Source organism: Calonectris borealis, chromosome 4, assembly GCF_964195595.1.
Source record: "Calonectris borealis chromosome 4, bCalBor7.hap1.2, whole genome shotgun sequence".
Taxonomy (NCBI): Eukaryota; Metazoa; Chordata; class Aves; order Procellariiformes; family Procellariidae; genus Calonectris; species Calonectris borealis.
Window position 1 is genome coordinate 46,244,424 of NC_134315.1, and position 21,599 is coordinate 46,266,022.

General features: G+C 36.4%; 1 protein-coding gene across 1 annotated transcript in view; it reads left to right on the forward strand.

Annotated features, from left to right (window-relative positions):
* The window catches only part of FSTL5 (follistatin like 5), a 346,821-nt gene that overhangs the window by 250,931 nt on the left and 74,291 nt on the right, over window positions 1-21,599 (forward strand). The window contains exons 8-10 of the mRNA XM_075149403.1: window positions 8,906-9,026; window positions 16,398-16,559; window positions 18,646-18,780. Coding sequence (XP_075005504.1) covers window positions 8,906-9,026; window positions 16,398-16,559; window positions 18,646-18,780 — 418 coding nt within the window. The remainder of the gene's footprint in view (window positions 1-8,905; window positions 9,027-16,397; window positions 16,560-18,645; window positions 18,781-21,599) is intronic.

Below are 21,599 nucleotides of genomic sequence, written 5' to 3' on the forward strand. Positions count from 1 at the left end.
CTTAGGAAACCTGTAACACTATTAGGTTTCAAAGTAGCAAAACCAATTTTTAATCCACTGACATAGTTTGAAAAGCACAAAGCTGCTGCATGTTTTCCATAGAATAATTGATGTTACCATTTATTAGGTGTTACTATTTCCTCATGAAGTGAAACTGCAGTCCTTACTGTATCCAAGAGAATGAAGGAAAAATCATACATATCTATTTATTTAAGTAGGTACAGTGTTATTCTATTCATTTATAGTCAGAGAAATAATCTTTTTCTCAGATTTGCTAAATACAGACAAAACCTGTTCAATTCAACTAGTGGTCAGGGCTCTTGCATTACAAAGTCATATTTTAGGAAGAGATGATAGAGGGTGATCTCTGCATTGACCATTTGTAAGACAAGCTTGGGAAGGTATGCATGAAGACTTCCTCAAAATCTGAGATTTACTTAGATGTTCTGAATTACTCACTAGATGATCACCTTTTTCCCCATTGGCAGTAGAGTGATGCTAGCGAGGCTACCTTGCTGTGCCGAAAAATACCCTTGTAAAAATTACTCCTTCCCCACCCCCCCCCAGTCTCCCCAGTGTCAAGAAACAGAGGGTCCAATGAAATACTTACAATGTCTAATTGTAGCTAGGAAGTTTGTTTCCATGGTTAGCAGAGAGAGAGAGAGGGTAATTCAAAGCAATGAGCAAAGACAAATCCACTGAACTGGCCCATGAAAGGATTTTGCTACCTTTAGCTTTCTCAACTGACTGTAAAAGAAGCTTAGGAGGATTAATTTCCCTTGACTATAGTTAGCCTGCTTTAATAACCACAAACTGTTGTCTGGTGTTACATTCTTCAGAACAGAGTTTCTTTTTAAGACCCTGCCACTTTCTACTATATATATTATACTATTACTTACTATATTACACTGTGTACTTTCTTTAAGCTTTGACTTGATTTACAATTTTCTGTCAGGCTGGTTCTTCAACCAGTGGATTTACACTAGAGTCATGATTTGTTCTTACTGCAGCTGTAAAATATGAGATTGAGAGAAGGTATGCAAAATTTGTGCTTAGGAAATTTAAGTTTTGTTTTCCCTCTTGAGCTAGAAGGAAAACCTAAAAAATCTTGGATTTGTGCCAAATGCAATTATTCTCAGATTTCTTTATAGAATTTAATTTCTTCCTGACATGCAATAGCAAACTGCAGAGTTGCATTGCTCTGCCAACATGAACAGAGAAACTGATTACTTGGAAAGTAGGAGTTGTAAATTGACATTAGCATGAAAAGCCTGAGCTGAATTTATCTGGCAAACCAAGCATAGATCAATAATTGTTTTTAAAAATGTTTCCAGTTAACCCTCAAAAGGTTAGCTACTCACTGTGTCCTTATAATAAAGTAAGTTACAGATACTGAAAAATAAATATGTAAAATATGAACAAAAATCCGACATTAATATTACTGTACTTTCATGAGTCGACTGAAATCAAATGCAGAAAGCATGGAGGGATGTGTAGGAAAAGAAGGGGATTATGTGTACTGGCTATGTTTTACAAGCAAACAACTGTGTTTTGAAAATATCTAGATGGCTGCAATTACTGATGCAGCTTTTCCATATCAGACCAATGCAAAATTTTAATTCTTAGGTGCAAATTGTTTTCCTGATCAGTTCAGAGACAAATGATTTTTTTTTTCCATTTCCCATAAGAAAATCAAGATTTCTCTTTAAAAAGGAGGGCAAAATCCCCACCCAGATTGTGTTGTCATTATCACTCAGCTAGTATAATACTGTTACAGTGATTACATTATTAACCGTCAGTAAAAAGGATAACAACCAATATAATTTTCTTCGTTTTAGGTTTTTCGAACACTGCAAGTAAAAATACAGGTTTCATATGCAATCAAAAAGCTATTAATTAAAAATATTTGGTGCTTGCTAATTCCATTTATTAAGGACACAGTAAGCTATTTTTTTTCTGTCTGAGGATAATGTAACTAAGAATTCATATCTCCAGTTCTCATGTCCTCATTCCTGTAATTCTTTTCTTATTGTCCTTGTTATCTTTTTCGCTTTTCCTTTTCCTTGTCCTTTTCCTTCTTCTTTTTCTTTTTCTTCTTCTTTTTTCTTTTTCTTCTTCCTTTTCCTTTTCCTTTCCCCAAAATGTGGAGTTTTGGAGTTAAGAGTAATATTTTGAAGTTCTTTACAAGTTGAAAGTTTTAAGGCCATAAGAATATTTTATCAATTGTTTCTTCTGACCTACATGAAACAGGCCCCGTAAAATCAGTACTGTGAAAGTGTGTAAGTGTAAACTGTGGTGCGTAAAAATGACTTTTTACTCTGTACCAATGCTGAGGTCTTCCAGGAAAAACACATAGAATTCATCAGCTGCCAGAAACTGAGCTTACAGATGGGAAATGTCAAAAGAAGATTCTTAACCAGTTCATAGATCTCTTAAATACAGTATGTTCAGTTTTTTAGTATGTTTGGATCTTGTTGTAAAAAGCTGAGGCTGAAATGCTGTTCGGAAAGTTATCATCAAGACCTAAAAAATTACAAGAGTAAAAAAAAAAAAAAAAGTAATAAAAAACCCCAAACAACAAAAACAAACAAACAAAAAAACCCACATAAAAACTAGAAAGAAAAAATTTCCTATTTTTTGAGTTCAAGGTGAACCCTTTGGATCACTCAGAATGTGGAAGACCCAGGTACCGAGCCCTAGTTTGAATTATGTACATTAATGATTTAACTATGATATACCTATATGTTACTTGGGACTCTAAGCACGAGTTCAAAAGCTATTTTGTGAGGGAGTTAGGCCTTCTTTTCTAGAACAATCATGTTTTCTGATTTAAAAAAAAAATAAAAAAGTCTTCTGATAATTTTGGGTATAATGGCTTCAGATCACCTATATCTAGACTGCATGCCTAATTCAATTTTCTGAACTTCTTAAATTCTCTGAACTGAATCCTCAGTTATGTGTTGCAAGTGAGATTTGGGCAGGGAACAGTGGGGATGCAATGAGTGAAAAGGAGAATAAAGACTTGGTATTTGTCGTTTTGGGGGAGATGTCTTTTGGGGGGGAAAGTTGTGATCTCTAGATGAAAGAATACTCAAGATTTGGAGTACAGAAGGTTTTTATACAAAGCAAAAAAAAATTATTTCAGAGAGCAATATATTGACAATAAATTAACTGTGGTTTAAAAAAACCCCACAAACCAAAACAAAAAAACCCCTAGTCTCTATGATGATGAAGAAATTCAAGCAGTCTGTTTCATTATACATTCTCCTGTGGGAAGAGCTGGCAACAGTCTTTCTAGAGCTGTTAATGAAGAATTGCAGGCAAATGATTATAGACTCTCTCATATGCAAAGCATTAGCATATGAAAGTGAGTTATAAAACTGAAGGAAATAATTATTGATTTATAAACAAAAATCACCTTTAGGTTTCTGTTGTATTAATGCTAAGACAACTAAGCATGGATTCATTGTCAAATGAACATTTTCTTTCCATATTCCTTTACTTGTTATTCGTGACACGTATCATGATTCTTAAATGTCAAGTCCTTCAACAGGACAGAGTTGCAGTGGAATCATTGTTAAAATAATTGTTCAATTCTATCTTTTTTAAGCATGACATAAATAATTAGTTTCTCAATTTAATTGTATAAGTGCCATTTCTATTTGAACAATAGTCTATTTAACAAAAATTGAGCTTGTAGCAATGTTTTTGGGTTCAAATATTTTTTCAAAAGGTAAAGAAACCCTTTTCTATATGTATTGCTGTTGATCTCTGAAGGCTCTGGTTCAATGATGCTTGTGTGTGTCTGTACGGATGCATTTTTTTTCATTGACTTAGCTTGTGAGTTGTTCTATAAAACACTAAATATATGTCAACATTCAGTGTCAAAGAACTCTGTCTATATTTCACCATCCCTTTCCAAACACTGCTTACAACATTCAGTTCTCTTTGTATTGAGTTGTTTGCTTTAATTAACAAAACAAACATTGAATTCTGTATAACAATAAGCTAGGGACATTTGTTTTGTAGTTGTAAAAAAACCAAACCAAACCAAACAACAAAACAACCAACAACAACAAAAAACCCCCATCCCTAAAACCCAAACTCTAAGTGATGAAATTACAATGTCATGCGGGAATCCTATTGAAATACTGATGTCTCTGAGTAAAATAGCCACAGGGATGTTTTATCCATGGTTTATATGAAAAAGAGGGGAGAAGCCATAACACAGACATCCGCTTACTTAGAAAATAGCTATGGTATCTAAAGATATCATCACGCTACAGTGAATCAGTCAAAGGCCTGGAACAGGTAAGTGTGCTTCAAAGCAATATCTAATAACTTAGCATAAGGAATGTTAAATTAAACTAGTCTCCAGACTGCATTGTAGCAGCTAAGTATCAATACGCTCCATCCTATGTCCTATTCCTATGTCCTATTTTGTTCACAAATACCTTTGGCAGAGATTAGGCAAAAAATTTTAGACAGCAATGATATTAGCCATTTGCTAGATAAAGTGTAAGTACCTCTAATGTGGCTCTTTTGAAGAGCCGTTCTTCATTCTTCCACTAATAACTTGAAGAGCAACACTTTGAAAACATGTGTTTAGCTAGTAAGGGGAAAAAAGTTAATTGAACTTACTGCTTCATACACTGTAGAAAGAGATAAAGATAAAAAATGTGCAACTAGGAAGATTGTTGGAGTTATTCAGGTGGGTTTTTTTTGAAAGGAAATCCAGTTGTATTGGTTCACATAATCAAAGTTAAAAAGTAAGCATTAAAGGAAGTTCTTTTTTGATTTTTGTAGTGGTAACTTATATAATGGCATATTGAAGGTTTGGTAGAAATATTGTGTAACTGAAGTGCTAATACAGAAAGCTATAGTTATCTTAAGAAAGGCAAGTTATTGACAGTCTTACCAGGTGGGTTAATTTTTAGGTGGGTTATTTTCTTCTCTTAATGAGCAACTAGCAGAAACAACAAACAGATTTGTGCAATGTGAAATGTGAAGAGGAAATGCTCTACTGGACCTCATTAAATTTCATAGAACAATGGAGGAAAGTAAAGATCTGCTGCTTATTACTGGTGTGATACCAAGGACCTCAACATTGCCTTAGTTTTTAAATAAACTGGAGGCCAAGTTTAACTGAAGAGCATAAGAGAAATAGCATTTCTGAGTTAATGTAGAATTTTTCTTCCCCTTCATACAGGGAGACAATCCTTTTGAGCTCCACAGACATTACAGTAGCTCTAGGACAGTTGCAGAATGTATATATAAAGGCTTAAGGCAATTTCAGCCAAATAATTTCTTAAATTACATGTTGTTGCTTAAACTCAAGATGATGTATCCATCTGTAATACTTCATATAACTGCAGCTTCGGTCTCTTTGCTGCAAGAATTCTGCTCCAGTGATTTCTGGCTATTATTCACATTTAAATTGGTGACCTTGGTTCAAATGGACTATGGAATGCATCCCAGACTGGTAGGATGACCCTAGTAGGGATATTTTATGATATAAGGAAAGAGGTGCTTCTAAAAATGTTTTGGTTCAATGGTATGATGCATATTTAAATGCCATTTTTTCCCTCTTTCATCGATAACAAAGAAAGCATACATTAGGCAAAAAAGGATAAGCTGAACCCAGGGGAAACTCTGTGCTAAATTTGAGGGGACTGTTTTTTCTCTCCTTTGACTGTTGGACAGCCATCTTCACTGAACTATGACTCTTTCTTTTTTGCCTTTTTTTTTTTTGTGCCCTTGTCACAGTCAGTTGCAGACAGGTTTGATCACAAAGGAGAACCAAGGAGAAAGTTTCAGAGATGTCCAGAGCTCATATCCTATTCTATCATTGACATGTAGAATAGAAGAATTTACTTTCAGAGCTTTATACTGTTGTTTGCAGATATAATGTCAGTAATGCAGATGTTTCCTCCTATCCAGCTCCTGTAAAATTTTGAGCTTAAAGATGGAAAAGGCGAAAAGAAAGATGACTGAATCTGAACTATAAAAAGAGAAAGTACAGCAATGTGGCTGTACCACAGGAGATTTCAGTAGTCTGACTACACATCTTTATAAATGTTCTCGTGTCACTTGTATAGATGCTCTTGTTTTTTTCTTAAATGGTACATTTGGTCAGAGTCTAAAGTATGATTAACTTGAAGAGTTCTGAAAATTGGCGATTCAGACATGATTTAGCCAATACTACTGTGTTCTCTGTTACAGGGTTAAACATTAACATGTCTTTTTGTCATGTAATCATGTAAGTAGTTGATTAAAACCTAAGCAATGCAGTAGCTGTTCACCTTGAACGGTAGTAGTTCCTTTTGCTCTAACATCAGCAGATTTTGATTACTCCCTAGAGATGTATACAATTTAGTTGGACTGGAAGAACATTTTTATAATGCCTTAACATTTATCTCTAGTTTGAGTGTGGTATCTTAGACAGTAATGATGTTAACACACACGATAGAGGAGCCAGTGAAAAGAAGTGCTCTACTAGACCTCATGCTTACAAATAAGGAAGAACTGGTTGGGAATATAAAGGTCAGGGCAACCTTGGCTGCAGTGACCATGAGATGGTGGAGTCAAGAAGCCTAAGAGGAGGCAGCAAGGCAAAAAGCAGGAGCACAACCCTGGGCTTCAGGAGAGCAGACTTCAGCCCGTTCAAGGACATGCTTGGAAGGATACCATAGGAGACCATGCTGGAAAGAAGAGAGGTCTAAGAGAGCTGGTTGATTTTCAAGGATCACATCCACTATGCTCAAAAACGGTCCGTCACAATGAACAGGAAATCAAAGGCAGACAGATGCCTGTATTAATGAACAAGGAGCTCCTGACAGAACTCAAATAAAAAGGAAGAAAGGTGGAAGCAAGGACAGGTGACCCAGGAAGAACATGGAGACACTATTTGAATATGAAGGACTAGGAAAGCCAAAGCCCACCTGGAACTGAATCTGGTGAGGGACACGAAGGACAGCAAGAAGAGCTTCTACAGGGCTTCAGGGCTATATCAGCAGCAAAAGGAAGACTAGGGAAAATATAGGCCTGTTGCTGAGTGGGGCATGGGACCTGGTGAAAACAGAAGTGGAAGAGGCTGATGTACTGAAAGTCTCCTTTGCTATGGTCTTTACCAGTAACACTTGCCTTCAGGAATACCAGATCCCTGAAATGAGTTTACAGAAGTAGTGCTTCTGTAATGAATCACTGAATCTAATGAGACACGTAGATGTTGTAGCTTGGCGACTATCCCTATTCTAATGAATCGGACACCTGTTGGATACTTTGGACTCTGTGTGTGAGCCTCTCTGTGTGTGTGAATATTTGTGTTGCATATAATTATAATGCGTATATGTGTATATTTTATAGTACCGTATCCTCTGGTTAGTCACAAGGAGAGGATATTTTAAGTTATTTAAAGTTTTTAAAGGCTATTTTAGAGGCTGTTTATGCTAAGGAGTAAAATGGCTATAAGCTGACCATGAATAAGTTTAGGATAAAACTAAAAAGAAAGCTATATTGTATACGTAAGAATACTGAGAAGCTTTGAAACAGCTTTTTAATACACAAGAAAGGTAGCTGAGTTTATGATAGACTATATTAACATTAGGCATATGAATATAGAATATGGGTTCCCTTCAGGAACAGGGGCTGACCTACATACCATAGGAGATCCAGCATATTTTTTCCTAGGATGATACAGTGACTGTGTTGTATGTTTTTCATATTAGTTTATGCACTTTAATTTCTGAATTAAATATTTTACAGCAGAAATTATCTACTAGACTGAAAGACATTTTTCATAGTTTTACATTTCTATTTTATATTCTTTGCTCAAATAATTTAATCACTGTTTTATGTAAATACACTGCGTATATAACAATAAAAAGATTGCTAGGTGAGACTGAAAAGAAACTAACTGTCAAGAAGCTTCCTTGAAAAAGTAAATCATGGAATATAATGTAGAAAAAACAACTAACAGGATTTGTACAAGAACTTTAGAATCTATGAGACGTAGACTGGAAGAAGCTAGATTTGGACTAGGACTGTTATTTTAGGGTGGTTCCTGCAGACATGAAAAATAACAAGGAAATATGAAACACTGACTATTAATGGTTCCATAAATTTTTACAATAATCGGCATAGTGTACAACTTGTAAATTTTAAATGATATTGTATTAATTAAAATTGAACTGAGAATTGAACTGGGAATCAAAACGCACTCTAATCCAGTAGAACCTATATGCCAATTAAAGATATATAAAAGGATGAAATTAAAAACAGTGACTCAAACTTGAAGAAAAATGAGGATTTTTTTTTTTCTGTGTATCTGCTCATTTCAAAGGATGACCACATGTCCGCAGGATGTCATTTACCTTGTTAAATTATGCAGAGATTTAGTTTTTCTACCTGATCAGATCCAATCCTAAACAGCTTTTCTTCTGTAAATAACTATCATAGTTAAATAAACAACTATATTACTTCTGCAGAGTTTAACTAATTGTTAAAATAAAAGTTGTATTTTCTTTTACAGACACAGGCTGCCCAGGGAAGTGGTTGAGTCACCATCCCTGGAAGTATTTAAAAGACGTGTAGATGAGGTGTTTAGGGACATGGTGTAGTGGGTATGGTGGTGTTGGGTTGATGGTTGGACGCGATGATCTTAGAGATCTTTTCCAACCTTAATAATTCTATGATTCTATGATTCTATGAATATATGTGGCAAGATCAAACAACTCTGCCATTCACAAATATAACATTTGGGTTTCTGATTACTGTCAGCTATTCTGGTTTAATATTTGTGATGTTTGATATTTATATCACAGCTTTGTTTCCAAGATGATGAGCATAATTACTGTAGAAATGCAGGCATAATTATGATAACCTTGTTTTAAATCTTTCTCGCTAGGATTTTGGAGATGATGGATCCTTGTACATTACTAAGGTTACCACAACTCATATGGGAAATTACACCTGCTATGCTGATGGCTATGATAAGCTCTATCAAACTCATATTCTCCAAGTGAACGGTAAGGAAAAATGTTGTAATTACCAAGTCATAAGAGACTTAGATTTGGATTTTGTTGAGCAGATCTGTTGTTGCTGTTTTACTGTTTTTTATATTGTGTTACAGCTTAATAGAAAAGGAGATACAATTATTTTTCCTTGTTGTTCTCCTATAAATAACCTTGCAAAACAATAAAATATAATCATTTTCATTTATTACTTCCATATGAATAATAGTTATTAAAAGGAGTAAAGATAGTCCAGAGGACTTGCTCTGCTCTGTGAACTGTTCACCTGTGAGGATGTTTAGCATCTTATATCCAGAATAATAAGTGTTTTCATATATACATATATAAATATACAGATAATTACTTTTTAGTATTAATTTAGTAGTGCTGGAGAACACAGTGGGAAAAATAAGTGCATAGGTCTGTTGTGTTAAGAATGTTGCATTTAATATAAGATTAAAACAATGCACTACCCTAAAAGTTTTGTAATTGATGTAGGCTTCTAAATTCACATTTATTATTTTGAAATCTAACCATGATTTTAGTAGATTAACTCTAGGCATCTGGATCTGAAATCTTCATCTTTACATTTTCCTACATCTGTTCAAGTTCTAAGGACCACTTTCCTGAGCTCTGTACTTGGACAAAACTTAACTGCAATTGTTACTGGTGCCCTGAAGACAGGGCTTTCCCTTCTCTTGAACCGGAGTATCCTCTCCTAGCTCTTTTTCATATGTGTAATTTTTTTTCTAAATTATTTTAAGCAGTTGTTCTCCTCCACTGATGAAGGGTCCAAGGGTCCCACTGTATTTTATCCCCAGTGAAGTTTAATGTCTTTTTTTTTTTGAGTGACCTTGTGCTTTCCTGTTATTTCAATGTTCATTTATCTTTGACTCTTAAGACTACCTTTCCGCATTAAACTGCCAGTATTTGTCATTCCATGTTGATACTTAATCCTATCCAGAATCATGTTTGAACTCAATCTTCTCCTGCAAATTTACTTTGCGTTAACAGGTTCTAACTTTCTCCTGAAGCATATTCTAGACCTAGTTTCTTGGCCACCGCTGTTGCCATCATTCTTTGTTTTGTTAATTGTTAATCAGTTGCATAAACTCTTATTATAATTTACTTTGCTTGACATCTCTTATCCAAAAATGCTGAAATATTTTCTGATATTGATATCTGTCATTGATATTCACACCAAATGCAGCTTCCAAGATTATTTTACTTGTCTTTTAATATGATTCGCTCTTCTTTTAATAGCCTTTTTTTTCCCACTTTCTGTTGTTAATATCCTTCACACTTGAAATGACTTTGATGTTTAGTGCTTGTTTGCAGTTTTCTTAACATGTTGTCTCTGCCATTTTGTTTCTCCAGGAAACTGGCTTAGAATATCTATTTATCCATCTCTTTCAACTTTTTTTTTTCCAATTTCTTCCCCCACCCCTCAAAACTTTGTAAATGGAGTGTCCTCCCTGAGCTAATACATGGCATCAACATATTTTCCTCCTTCAAATTTTTCTTCAGGAATTTTTTTCTGTCATTTAAAAAGTCAGGTAGCAAATACTGGCTAAACTAGTGAGAAAACTGAAGTGCAGTTTACTCGTATTTTACTTCCAGCAGAATTATTGATGAGTTGGGCACATTAGAAGGTCCTTGACCAACTTTCTCCTCCTCTGTTTCATGTGTTCGGGTTTACCCTAATTTATTAACAAAATCATATTCTTGTCAACACATTCCCTACCTATTCCAATGTGTTAATAATCCTGAAGAGGTGCGTTGCAACAGTTAAAATACTAGGATTCTTCATGTTTGGCTCAGTTCAGCACACAATGAGGCAAAACTCTACTTAAGTTGAAGAAGGTTTTCTGCAAGACTAGTAAATCAAGAAACATAACTTGGGATAAGTGAAGGAGGACAGCTGTAGATTTTTCTGGTGACGAAGGAAATGCTGAAGGTGTCAGGAAATTGTATATTTCATCTGGAAACCACTGTAAACCTTTATGGTGCCAAAGGCAATCACTGCTGTTGCTGCTTTGTATCATTCACATAAATTTAAAGTTGTCCAAACAAATTGACTAGTCCAGGTTTGCTCTGCTCACATAGCTGCTGTTCCACAAGATGGCACTTGAGTGGTACCTTCCAACACCATTTTGGGTGTTGATTTTTTAGGAAGTGAGAGAAAGGAGAAAGGAGTCCCTTTGAGCAATAGGATCATTTGCTGTGCATATTGTGGATAAATGGCATTAAAACCATTGAGATTAAAGGTCAAATGAACAGTTCTTCCACAGTTTAGATCTGTACTTCTAAGCAGTAATCTTCCTAAACACAGGCATGATGGTCAGTTCTTGTAGCTGTGATAATGACTAATTAATATAATGATACTTGCATTAACAGGAGAGTCAGTCAAAAAGTTAATGAGATAATGAGGCTCCGCTGATCACAAAGATCTAATGTAAAGGTTCAATGAAAACCATGTGATTAGATTTTAAGTTCTTTCTTGATTTCCATTTGTGTAAATCTATATATTTTTAGAAAAAATATTTATATATTTTACATCGACTAGTTTGTCAATATTATATGTATATATAATTTTGATTTATTTTTCTTTTAAGATTAAAATCTTTAGGAATTTTTTTTGAGTTTTGAATTGCTTGGTACAGTACTAAAGAATAATGAGCTTCCTTTGGAGTCTTAACAATACAGATAATCAGCACGGTAAAAGACATGTTTTATGGTGAGAAAATTCAGTCTAATCTTACACAAATAATACGGTAAAGTAAATATTGTAAGCAATATTATAATAAGTCGGTATTTAATCGTTTTTCGTATAAAGTTTTGGTACCTTAAGGTAAAGACACTATAAATCGGTGATTTATAGCATCTGGAGAATTGTTTACCACCTTTGTTTTTCCAAACAAAATATCTCAGTTTAATCAAAAAGAAGAGTTATCATATACAGCAATAGAAGAACCTAGCTCACTATATATATTACATGTTTCTTTCTTAAACAAATACATTCTTCCCGGATCCCAGACAGCTTGAACAGACTATTTTCTCTCTTTCCCCAACTCCCCTCCCCCCTGCCTTAGACCTAACTGAAATAATCTTCAGGGGTTTTTATAGCAATTGTGAGATGTGTTGAATAGTTACATATTCACCATATTTGGAACCAACAATCTTACATGGCTTTTTGAATTGAATGATAAGGGATGTAGGATTCATTCATTTACATATTATATACGCTTCTGCTAAATACAATCATGCAATGTTTTCTCTCCCCTCCCTTTTTAACCTATTTAATGACCTCTCCCTTATAAAGTAGGCTTCTTTAGGTTAAGATATTGGAACATACCTCTTTGAAAGTCAGCGGGAACAATCACATTATTTGTGTACTTAAAATTTGCTTTCTGCTAATACTTATGGTCAGTTACACAAAAAGGTGACTGAAATGAACCCACAGTTTATATCAAACTTGTCATATCAAATTAATTTTTAGACTGAGCCCACACTGCACTAATATTTTAATTGCCTGCATGCCTCAGTTGCACAGTTCTTGGGGGCATATTACAAGTAGGCTCCAGGGTGATATGAAATAAAAAATTGTAATATAAAACAAGGGTTGGAAAACTTTTCTAGTTGTACAGATAACCTATCAGACACAGATTTGCTGAGGAAAGTGGGAAATGGGAGCAAATGGAGGAAAGATAGGGCAAGAAATAAACTCTAGTGTCATGCAAGTAGCTCTGTGTCTGGGAAAACACTGCTAAAGGGAAGAGGAACTACTACAGAAATATGGGTAGTAGAAGAAAACTCAGACCTGCTTTCACTTGGGCAGCTCCTCACCTTCACATCTCCTAACCCTTGAATAGTTAATTTAGCAACAATAGCATCTTGTGATGGAGGGTTTGATTTTGTTTGTTTGTTTGTTTAGGAATTATTTGATTTAGGTTTTAATATGTTCTAAAACTTTGCTAAGAATAAAGTTGCCCAAAAATATAATCTGCCTTTTGCCCAAGCTAAACTAAAGCATTCCTTTCTCTATTCAATGAAAATTCTCCAAAATTGGACTGTTGTTAGAAAATTTCTCTTCACATGCACTTAGTAGAAGTCTGTCAAGGTGTGGTAGTTAAATTCCCATAAGTTTTTCTATGCAATGGGAATATTTCACTGGCACAAAACAGGCAAGAAAAATCCTAAGTAGTCAGAATGCAATGAGTTACAATGCTTTGCTATTGGTCCTAGAAGTTGTTTGTGTTGCTGAGATGCTTGAGAGTCTTAAATGATGGCAATCCTGTCTCTAAGGAGATGGAGCTCCTTGCTCTTCTTGAGGCAAGGTGGAGAAGTAAACTATTTGGCTTTGATGCAGTGGAAAATCTGCAACATGGGGTAGGCCTCTAAAGGACCTTCTGTCAAGAAATGCTGAACAGGACAGACATGAAAGTTGGACCCTAGGAAGTGAGGCAGAGTGAGACTGGGAGCTGAGGTGCTGAAAGGGGCTCAGGGCATTTGAGCATGCAGTCGAGTGGGGCTCAGTATGAGGAACACAGGGGGAAGGCAAGGTCTCAGTATGGAACACACAGATCCTATGGGAAAGGAGACAGAACAGGGAAGAAGTGGATGAGGAACAGGAATGGGAATGTCAGGCTTGAGATGAAAAGTAGAGATCTGCATCCATAAAAGCAAAGTCCATTCCAGAAACTCAATAGAAACCTTAAATCCCTGATTTTTAAATGCTCTTGCTCTCAGCTGGTAGTCTAAGCAATTAGCAGTCATACTTTTCATATTTTTAATCTTTTTCCATGTTCTTTTACTATATTTTTGCAGTTTGCATATTAGGATTATGTGTAGTTTTCTGTGTATATTATTGGAAAAGACCCTCATCTCTAACTGGGTTTAAAATATCCCTGAAACCTACTGATTTTCGCGTCTTATCTGAGATACAGTACATTTGTGTATTTCTTGCAATGTAAAAATCTGAGACATTTCTATGCTCTAATAGGACAGCATGCTGGGACATTTCTTGTAAACAGTTGGATAGCATTTGAAAATATTTAATCTCGTGCCAAAATAGACACAGTTAATTTTTGATCTTGTTATCTTCTTTCATTATCAACTGATACTTCATCTTCTACCCAGCTGTGTTTTGTGACACCAGCTAAGTATTCCCCATTTTTAAAGCTGCATTAAACAAAACTTTGGAGAATAGGAGATATGCTTCTTTAACCTTCATTACAGTTGTTTTTTTTTTATTGTTAGAAACAACCTCAAGCAAGTTCTCTCTATACATAATTAAAGATAAGATCAATAATTATTCATCTAAAAAAATCTACACAGCAAGATTTTTAAACCTTGCTTAATCATTGATTACCAATAGGAATATGTCCACTGTGATGCCATATGCCCTCTCTCTGGTATGTAGCAGATTTTTAGTTGGTAAGCATATACTGCAGCAAGTTTCAAAACCTTGGAAAAGTGATGTCAACAATTCTTATATTTTGCTAATAATGAAACTCAGAAGACTAGTCTTATAAATGTCCTGTTTAACAACTTCATTAATAATCTGGATGATGGGGCAGAGTTGTACTTTCAGCAGGTTTGCAGATGACACCAAACTGGGAAGAGTGGCTGATATACTAGGGAGGTCATGCTGCCATTCAGAGGGAACTTGACAGGCTGGAGAAATGGACCAGCAGGAGAACTGCAAAGTCCTGCACCTGGGGAAGAACAATGCCATGCACCAATATATGCTGGGGGCCACCCAGGTGGAAAGCAGCTTGGCAGAAAAGGACCTAGGGGTCCCGATGGACACCAGGTTGAACACGAGTCAGCAATGTGCCCAGGTGGTAAAGAAGGCAAATGGTATCCTAGGCACAGGAGGTCCTGTCTCAATATCAGGATCAATGGGCTGAGGCCAATTGTATGAGGTTCAACAAGGCCAAGTGCTGGGTCCTGCGCTTCGGCCACAACAACCCCAGGCAACGCTACAGGCTTGGGGAAGAGTGGCTGGAAAGCTGCCCAGAGGAAAAGGACCTGGGGTGCTGATTGACAGCCGGCTGAACATGAGCCGGCAGTGTGCCCAGGTGGCCAAGAAGGCCAACGGCATCCTGGCCTGGATCAGAAATAGTGTGGCCAGCAGGAGCAGGGAGGTGATCGTGCCCCTGTACTCGGCACTGGTGAGGCCGCACCTCGAATCCTGTGTTCAGTTTTGGGCCCCTCACTAGAAGAAGGACACTGAGGTGCTGGAGCGTGTCCAGAGAAGGGCAACGAAGCTGGTGAAGGGCCTGGAGCACAAGTCTTATGAGGAGCGGCTGAGGGAACTGGGGTTGTTTAGCCTGGAGAAGAGGAGGCTGAGGAGAGACCTCATCACGCTCTACAACTACCTGAAAGGAGGTTGTAGCGAGGTGGGTGTTGGTCTCTTCTGCCAAGTAACTAGCGCTAGGACAAGAGGAAATGGCCTCAAGTTGCGCCAAGGGAGGTTTAGATTGGACATTAGGAGAAATTTCTTTCCTGAAAGAGTGGTCAGGCCTTGGAACAGGCTGCCCAGAGAATTGATTGAGTCACCATCCCTGGAAGTATTTAAAAGATGTGTAGATGAGGCGCTTAGGGACATGGTGTAGTGGGTATGGTGGTGTTGGGTTGACAGTTGGACTCTATGATCTTAGAGGTCTTTTCCAACCTTAATGATTCTATGAAAATGTTAGAGAGCTTCTATCAGGAAATACTTTTTTTACAGTGAGGGTGACTGAGCACTGGCACAGGTTGCCCAGAGAGGTGGTAGAGTCTCCCTCCTTGGAGATATTCTAAAACCTAGACATGGTCCTGGGCAACTGGCTCTAGGTGGCCCTGCTTGAGCAGGGGGACTGGACGAGATGACCTCCGGAGATCCCTTCCAACTTCAGCCATTATGTGATTCTGTGATTACATGGTAAAATGGATTATACAGGTAAAATGGATTGCTGATAGGTGTTTTGGAGAGAGGGGAAAGGTGGAGATGAAGTGTTAAAAAAGAGGTTTGTGAAACAGGACAATTACAATCTCTGTACATCACATCCTAACTTACTGGTTGTAGGTTATTCATATTTTATAAAGAAATTTAAGGAAAAATAAAAATCTTATTACTCAACCCCAAACTATTGAATTAGAATTCAGGCTTTTTTCATTGATACCACAGGCAGTGAAAAGAGGTTTTTCTCACAGAACATTCTGCTTCATAAATTTACTGTGACAGAGTTCAGCATTGAATGTCACTGAATATGTGACTAATACCACATCTGTGTGTTGTTATATATAGCTGCAGGAGTCTTTAGAATTGCTTATAATTATTTTTCTTAAAATTAAGATAATACTCTTCTCCACTAAATTATAATTGTTTCCTGCCTTCAGTTCCACCAGTCATCCGAGTCTATCCAGAGAGCCAGGCAAGGGAGCCAGGTGTGACAGCTAGCCTTCGGTGCCATGCTGAAGGTATTCCCAACCCACAACTTGGTTGGCTGAAGAATGGAATTGATATCACTCCGAAGTTATCCAAACAGCTAACTCTTCAAGGTAAAGGGGCATATTTATTGTTTTCTACAGGTTGCAAATGCTTTATCAGTGCATCCTTTCCATACTAGCTGTCCTTCTTACATAGTTTTAACCAAGGGTTGAAGTCTAAGCTAAAACATTTCAGAAGGTGTCTTCCAGTTACTCCCCAAGACACATATCTTCTCTGCTTTCTCTTTGTTAGAATAATGGATGTACTTACTGGCAGGTTTACCTGTAAATTCCAGTACGCTCTTCTCTATTCAAAAATGTGCAGTTTCTGAGTAGAGCAAGCAGCCCAAGACCCAGTCCCAACCCAGTATTAGAATTTGTCACTATATTGATGCCATTCAATGAGTATTCAACACTAGTATTTAAATTGGGAAGCAATGCTTTTGTCTGTAAAGATTTATTCTAATGCATTGATATTAATCTAGTTATTTTTCATGAGTCCAGATTTAAATTTAGATCAGAATATGGACCAAACTTTACCTTTACTGCAGCTTCAGTTGAAAACAGAAGTTTTTTGACTGATAAGAATCTCAGTGAGACTTGGGGACCTCATGGTGGAAGGGACAGGAGGAGAAATACCTGAAATGGATATGCTGTTTTCTGAGGGGTCTCAGCAGACCTCCAGGGGAGTGCGAAGACACTGCACAAAAAAAAAAAAAAAAAAAACAACTAAAGGAAAGTCTTACTTTTAATCGACAATAAAGGCCAGTTTATGAATCTTCTATGAATCTTCAGGGCTCAGCAAATGCAGTGAACCTGCCCAGCACCCACCCTTCTAGCATCTGCAGTCCTTCTGGTGATTTTTGATCAGCCATAAAAAAAAACTCTCGTGCTGCCAGCGTTCCCTTCAAAACCTTCTCTCATTCATCTGCAAAAACAGGATATGTATTAGGATAGGACAGCAATCAGGCTGCAGTGTAAGAAACAGTGGGACAGGCAGATGGCGAATGCTTCTTTGAAGAGAGTCTTACCTTCCCCGTAGGTGTCATAGTCCTCTGATCTTTCATGGCCCTTTCTCCTGGATGTATGTGAACAATTGCCTTGCAGAAACACTTCCCACCAGGAGTAGAAAGTGGTGGACTCCTCTTCCATAACAGCGTTCTGTTAATTTCTCCAGTAGGGATTTGAGTAGAATTTTTTTTTCCCTCACCCCTGTATCATATATTTATGATAAATAAATAGGAATGGTTTTTCTCTAAGCAAAATACATTTAATTCTATTTTCTTGAAGGTACTTATTTGAAATAAAATTTTGAAAATCTCATTGCATTTTCCCTGAGTTTTTCCTGAGTTAAACTATCTATACATTAGCTTCGAGCAAAAGATGGCCTAGAAGGAGTTTTACACCATAACCCAGTGCCCCTTCTAATCCATATTTCAGAATACCTACAAATCTATTTTTATGAAATAGATCCTAGAATTGAACAGGTATCCTATACTTAAAATGCAATGAATCATTGGTCACATCATTATTCACATCACATTATTTAAAAGACCTTTGCCTGTGAAACCTGGAATGTTTGCTGACATTCCTACTCAAGATGATATACAACTTCTGAAGTGGTTTCCGTAGACTCCTACACTGATGTAGATGTAAAATTCCAATGCACCTGTTTTTTCTGTTGTTACACTGCATTCACACAAAAGCAAAACCAGGTGCCTCTGGTTACTAGAAACAAATAATTTTATTAAAATTATTATTTATGTTGAAATTTTAGCCCGTTATGTTCCATGGAAACCTGGGTTGTTTTGTGTAAAGCCAGTGATAATGTCAAATGACCAAATGCAACGTAGTAAAACCATAATATTTACATGATTTTAAAGACAACCATACTCATTTAAACATATATAAAACCTCAGACTGATATTTGGCTCTAAAGTTCAAAATCAGCTGAGGTATTCTGAATATCTGTGAGATGAATAACAGTCCATGTAATTCACTAGCCAGTTGAATACCTTTGGATTAGTTTGGCATGCCTCCAAGTTATGAACTCAGGAATGAAAATGGTTTAATTAGTATAGGAAGAGAAAGCCTTGTGAATGTATAATCTGAAAGCACTGTAGCATGTCTGGATGTTGAATTTTTCCTCTCCTTTCAGCAAATGGCAGTGAGGTTCACATTAGCAATGTGCGCTATGAAGATACAGGAGCATATACTTGTATTGCAAAGAATGAAGCAGGGGTGGATGAAGACATTTCTTCTCTTTTTGTAGAAGATTCTGCTCGAAAGACCCGTAAGTATTATAAGAAGTATAAAAATACATGTAGCCCTCACTTAAATCAGTATTAAAAACTATGAAACATTAAATAAATTGAGTATGTGTATATAACTGATTAAAAAAAAGAAAGTTTAAATAATGATATCCAAGAATCACCGAAGGCAGAGTGCATAATCTGAAGTTTATTTAGAAGTAAAATGAAATCTCTGATTCGTTCTGTGAATTGATATTTCTCACATTGCTGTTAAAATCTGTATAGTTTCCTCATGATAGATTTGTTGCATATGAAGGGAATAGGAAGGGATAAAAGGAACTGGATGCCTAAACGAGGCAAAGCAGTAGTTCCGGTGTGGTTTCTGGGCTTGATGGGGGTGTGGGAGGAAGACCTTTTCCAGTCTTTCTTCGTGTATGTTCTTGAGACATACCAAGAGTCAAACCTGGCCCTCATGACATGAGAGTCATCACAGGAGTTGATCTCACCTGCTGGAGTGCGCAGCAGGTCCAGATCATTTCCAGCCTGCCCATGCTGTCTTGTGCCCGGACAACTGTGGCTCTCCAAATATGCAGAGCAACAGTGACCACATTCACTTGCGAAGTTGGGAGTTCAATGTGCCAAAGAAATCTCTACCACAACCGAAAAGTAGCTTTCTTTACCCTCTGTTGAACGGTAGTGGGGCTTATAAACCCTGTTTACCTGTTATTTGTCTGCCTTGATACTTCTTTCCCCTTCCCTTTCTTTCCTCTGCTCAGAAAAATCCGTTCCTGAGTTTACACTTCAGCCGTCTGTTTTTGCCTTTTTTGTTGTTTTTTTCTTTTAAATCTGTTATTTTAATGAATACTACATATTCATTAGAAATATATCTAGTAAAATGATAGTTATTTTACTAGTGAGTCTGATTGCATTAACTTAAGGCATTCCTATTTATCTAGAAGCTTATTCAACAGTGACGAGTACTCAACAGAAGACACTGGAGGCAGAATAAGTAGCACTGCAAGTCTGCCTGACACTTTCTGTCACAAGACACTGAGTTCAGTTACATCTAGGTTTATTAAGCTTTAAACGTTTCAGAGGAAATCTTCCATACAGGAAAATTTTATAATCCAAATGTTAATATCTTTATTTAGCTGCTTTCAGTAACACTAATTATTACTGTCATTTCAAAAGTCTTAACATGTTTTTTTTTAAGTGTCATGAAAATGACTGCTCAGACATCTCTGAGAAGGCAGCTGAGGATAAGTTGTTTGATCATGCTGAATTTCTAGTAATCTGGTGATATGAAGTAGCTTGGTCACCTCCATTTGCCTTTTGCAGTCTGTGAAAAATGCTGTGAATGTTGCCAAATTACAAAACCCTGACAAACTAGAATTTGTTTATGCTTGGTTAAGACTTGTTTGGCCTTAACAACAAAACATTTATATCCAACTGTCCAGTTTCCAAGTGTTTTAGTTAGGTAATTGTTGTATCCTCTGAAGACCTGATCTGCAATGATTATTCAGGAATAGCCACACCGATGCAAAATACTGTTTTCAGGAATTGTAATGTGATGCAATAATTTTAGATCAGCTAACTTTAGAGGATTTGTAAAATCACACGCTATGCAATGCACGCTGCTTGCAAGAAATGCTTTAAAATCTGCTAGCAGTAAGTTGTTATGATGACCGTTGGTGTCATGAAAGATGTAAGTGAAGGAAGACAGAATATAAACCCAGTTATTTCTAAGACAATTCACCCAAAAGACACAGTCTCCTTCCTTTCTATAAAAGTCATTTACTCTGCAAATTCTACATTGTATGTTGAAGGAAGGCATTTTACCATTGTGATTGTTGGTGTCTGAACATGGCTTCCTAAAAATTGGTAGATGTGTAAATACACATATAGCCCATAGCTGCATAATTGTATCATTCAAATATAGGTGCAACAGATATTTACATGAGATGCTTACTCTGGTACTCTGATTCACTGACTTTGGCTCAGAAACCCATTTCTGTACATGCAAGAAGACTAAGGTACATACCAATAAAAAAAGCAATTACTATCAATGTCATTATCACAACTACATGAATCAAGTGCCTTCACAAGTATAAATTTTGATAGATACAGTTTAAAAAAATGCTTCTGTTTAAAAAAAAGTCACTTTGCAGGGAGGAGTTGCCAGCATTAGAAAACTGAAATTAAGAGTAGAAGGACTTTATTCTTAATTCTTCTCTGCTTGTTTTTATATTTTTTCCAAAACACTGGCTCATGCAGCAAATTAGGGATTATTAGGGAAGAAAATGACATAGGTAAAACCACCCGGATAGGATTGTGGGCTTTTGTTCCCCCACCCACACATTTTAAACACAATGCTACTACTACTTTAACTTAAAGCCTGCTGATTAGGTCACAAGTTACATTTGAAAGAGAGTCTCTGACAATGTAAATGTGATTTTGTATGATCTGATATAAACTATACCTGTCATAGATGACATTTTTATAAATAATTTTGCTTTTATCCTCCTTTAAGAGAATAAACAGACGTTTATTTTTTTAATCTTTTTTTTTTTCCTTACTGGAGTACTCCCTTCTGGAAATCTTAGGATATTGCTTTGAACAAAAGTAAAGAAGATTCTGACTAGCTTGTCAGTTAGTCTGGGCTTGTCTACTTTTACATAAGGTAAAAATCATAGCAAAATAAAAGCATTTCAGAACATTGAGTTGATTGGCTGTTGAGAGGGTAGTGTGAACTTTTACAGTGGAACTCTAAAATATAAACTACAATTGCACTGCTTTGAGCATAACAGTAATTTTATAAGCCACATAATGAATACAGAACATGGTTCCATTTGTCGTGGTT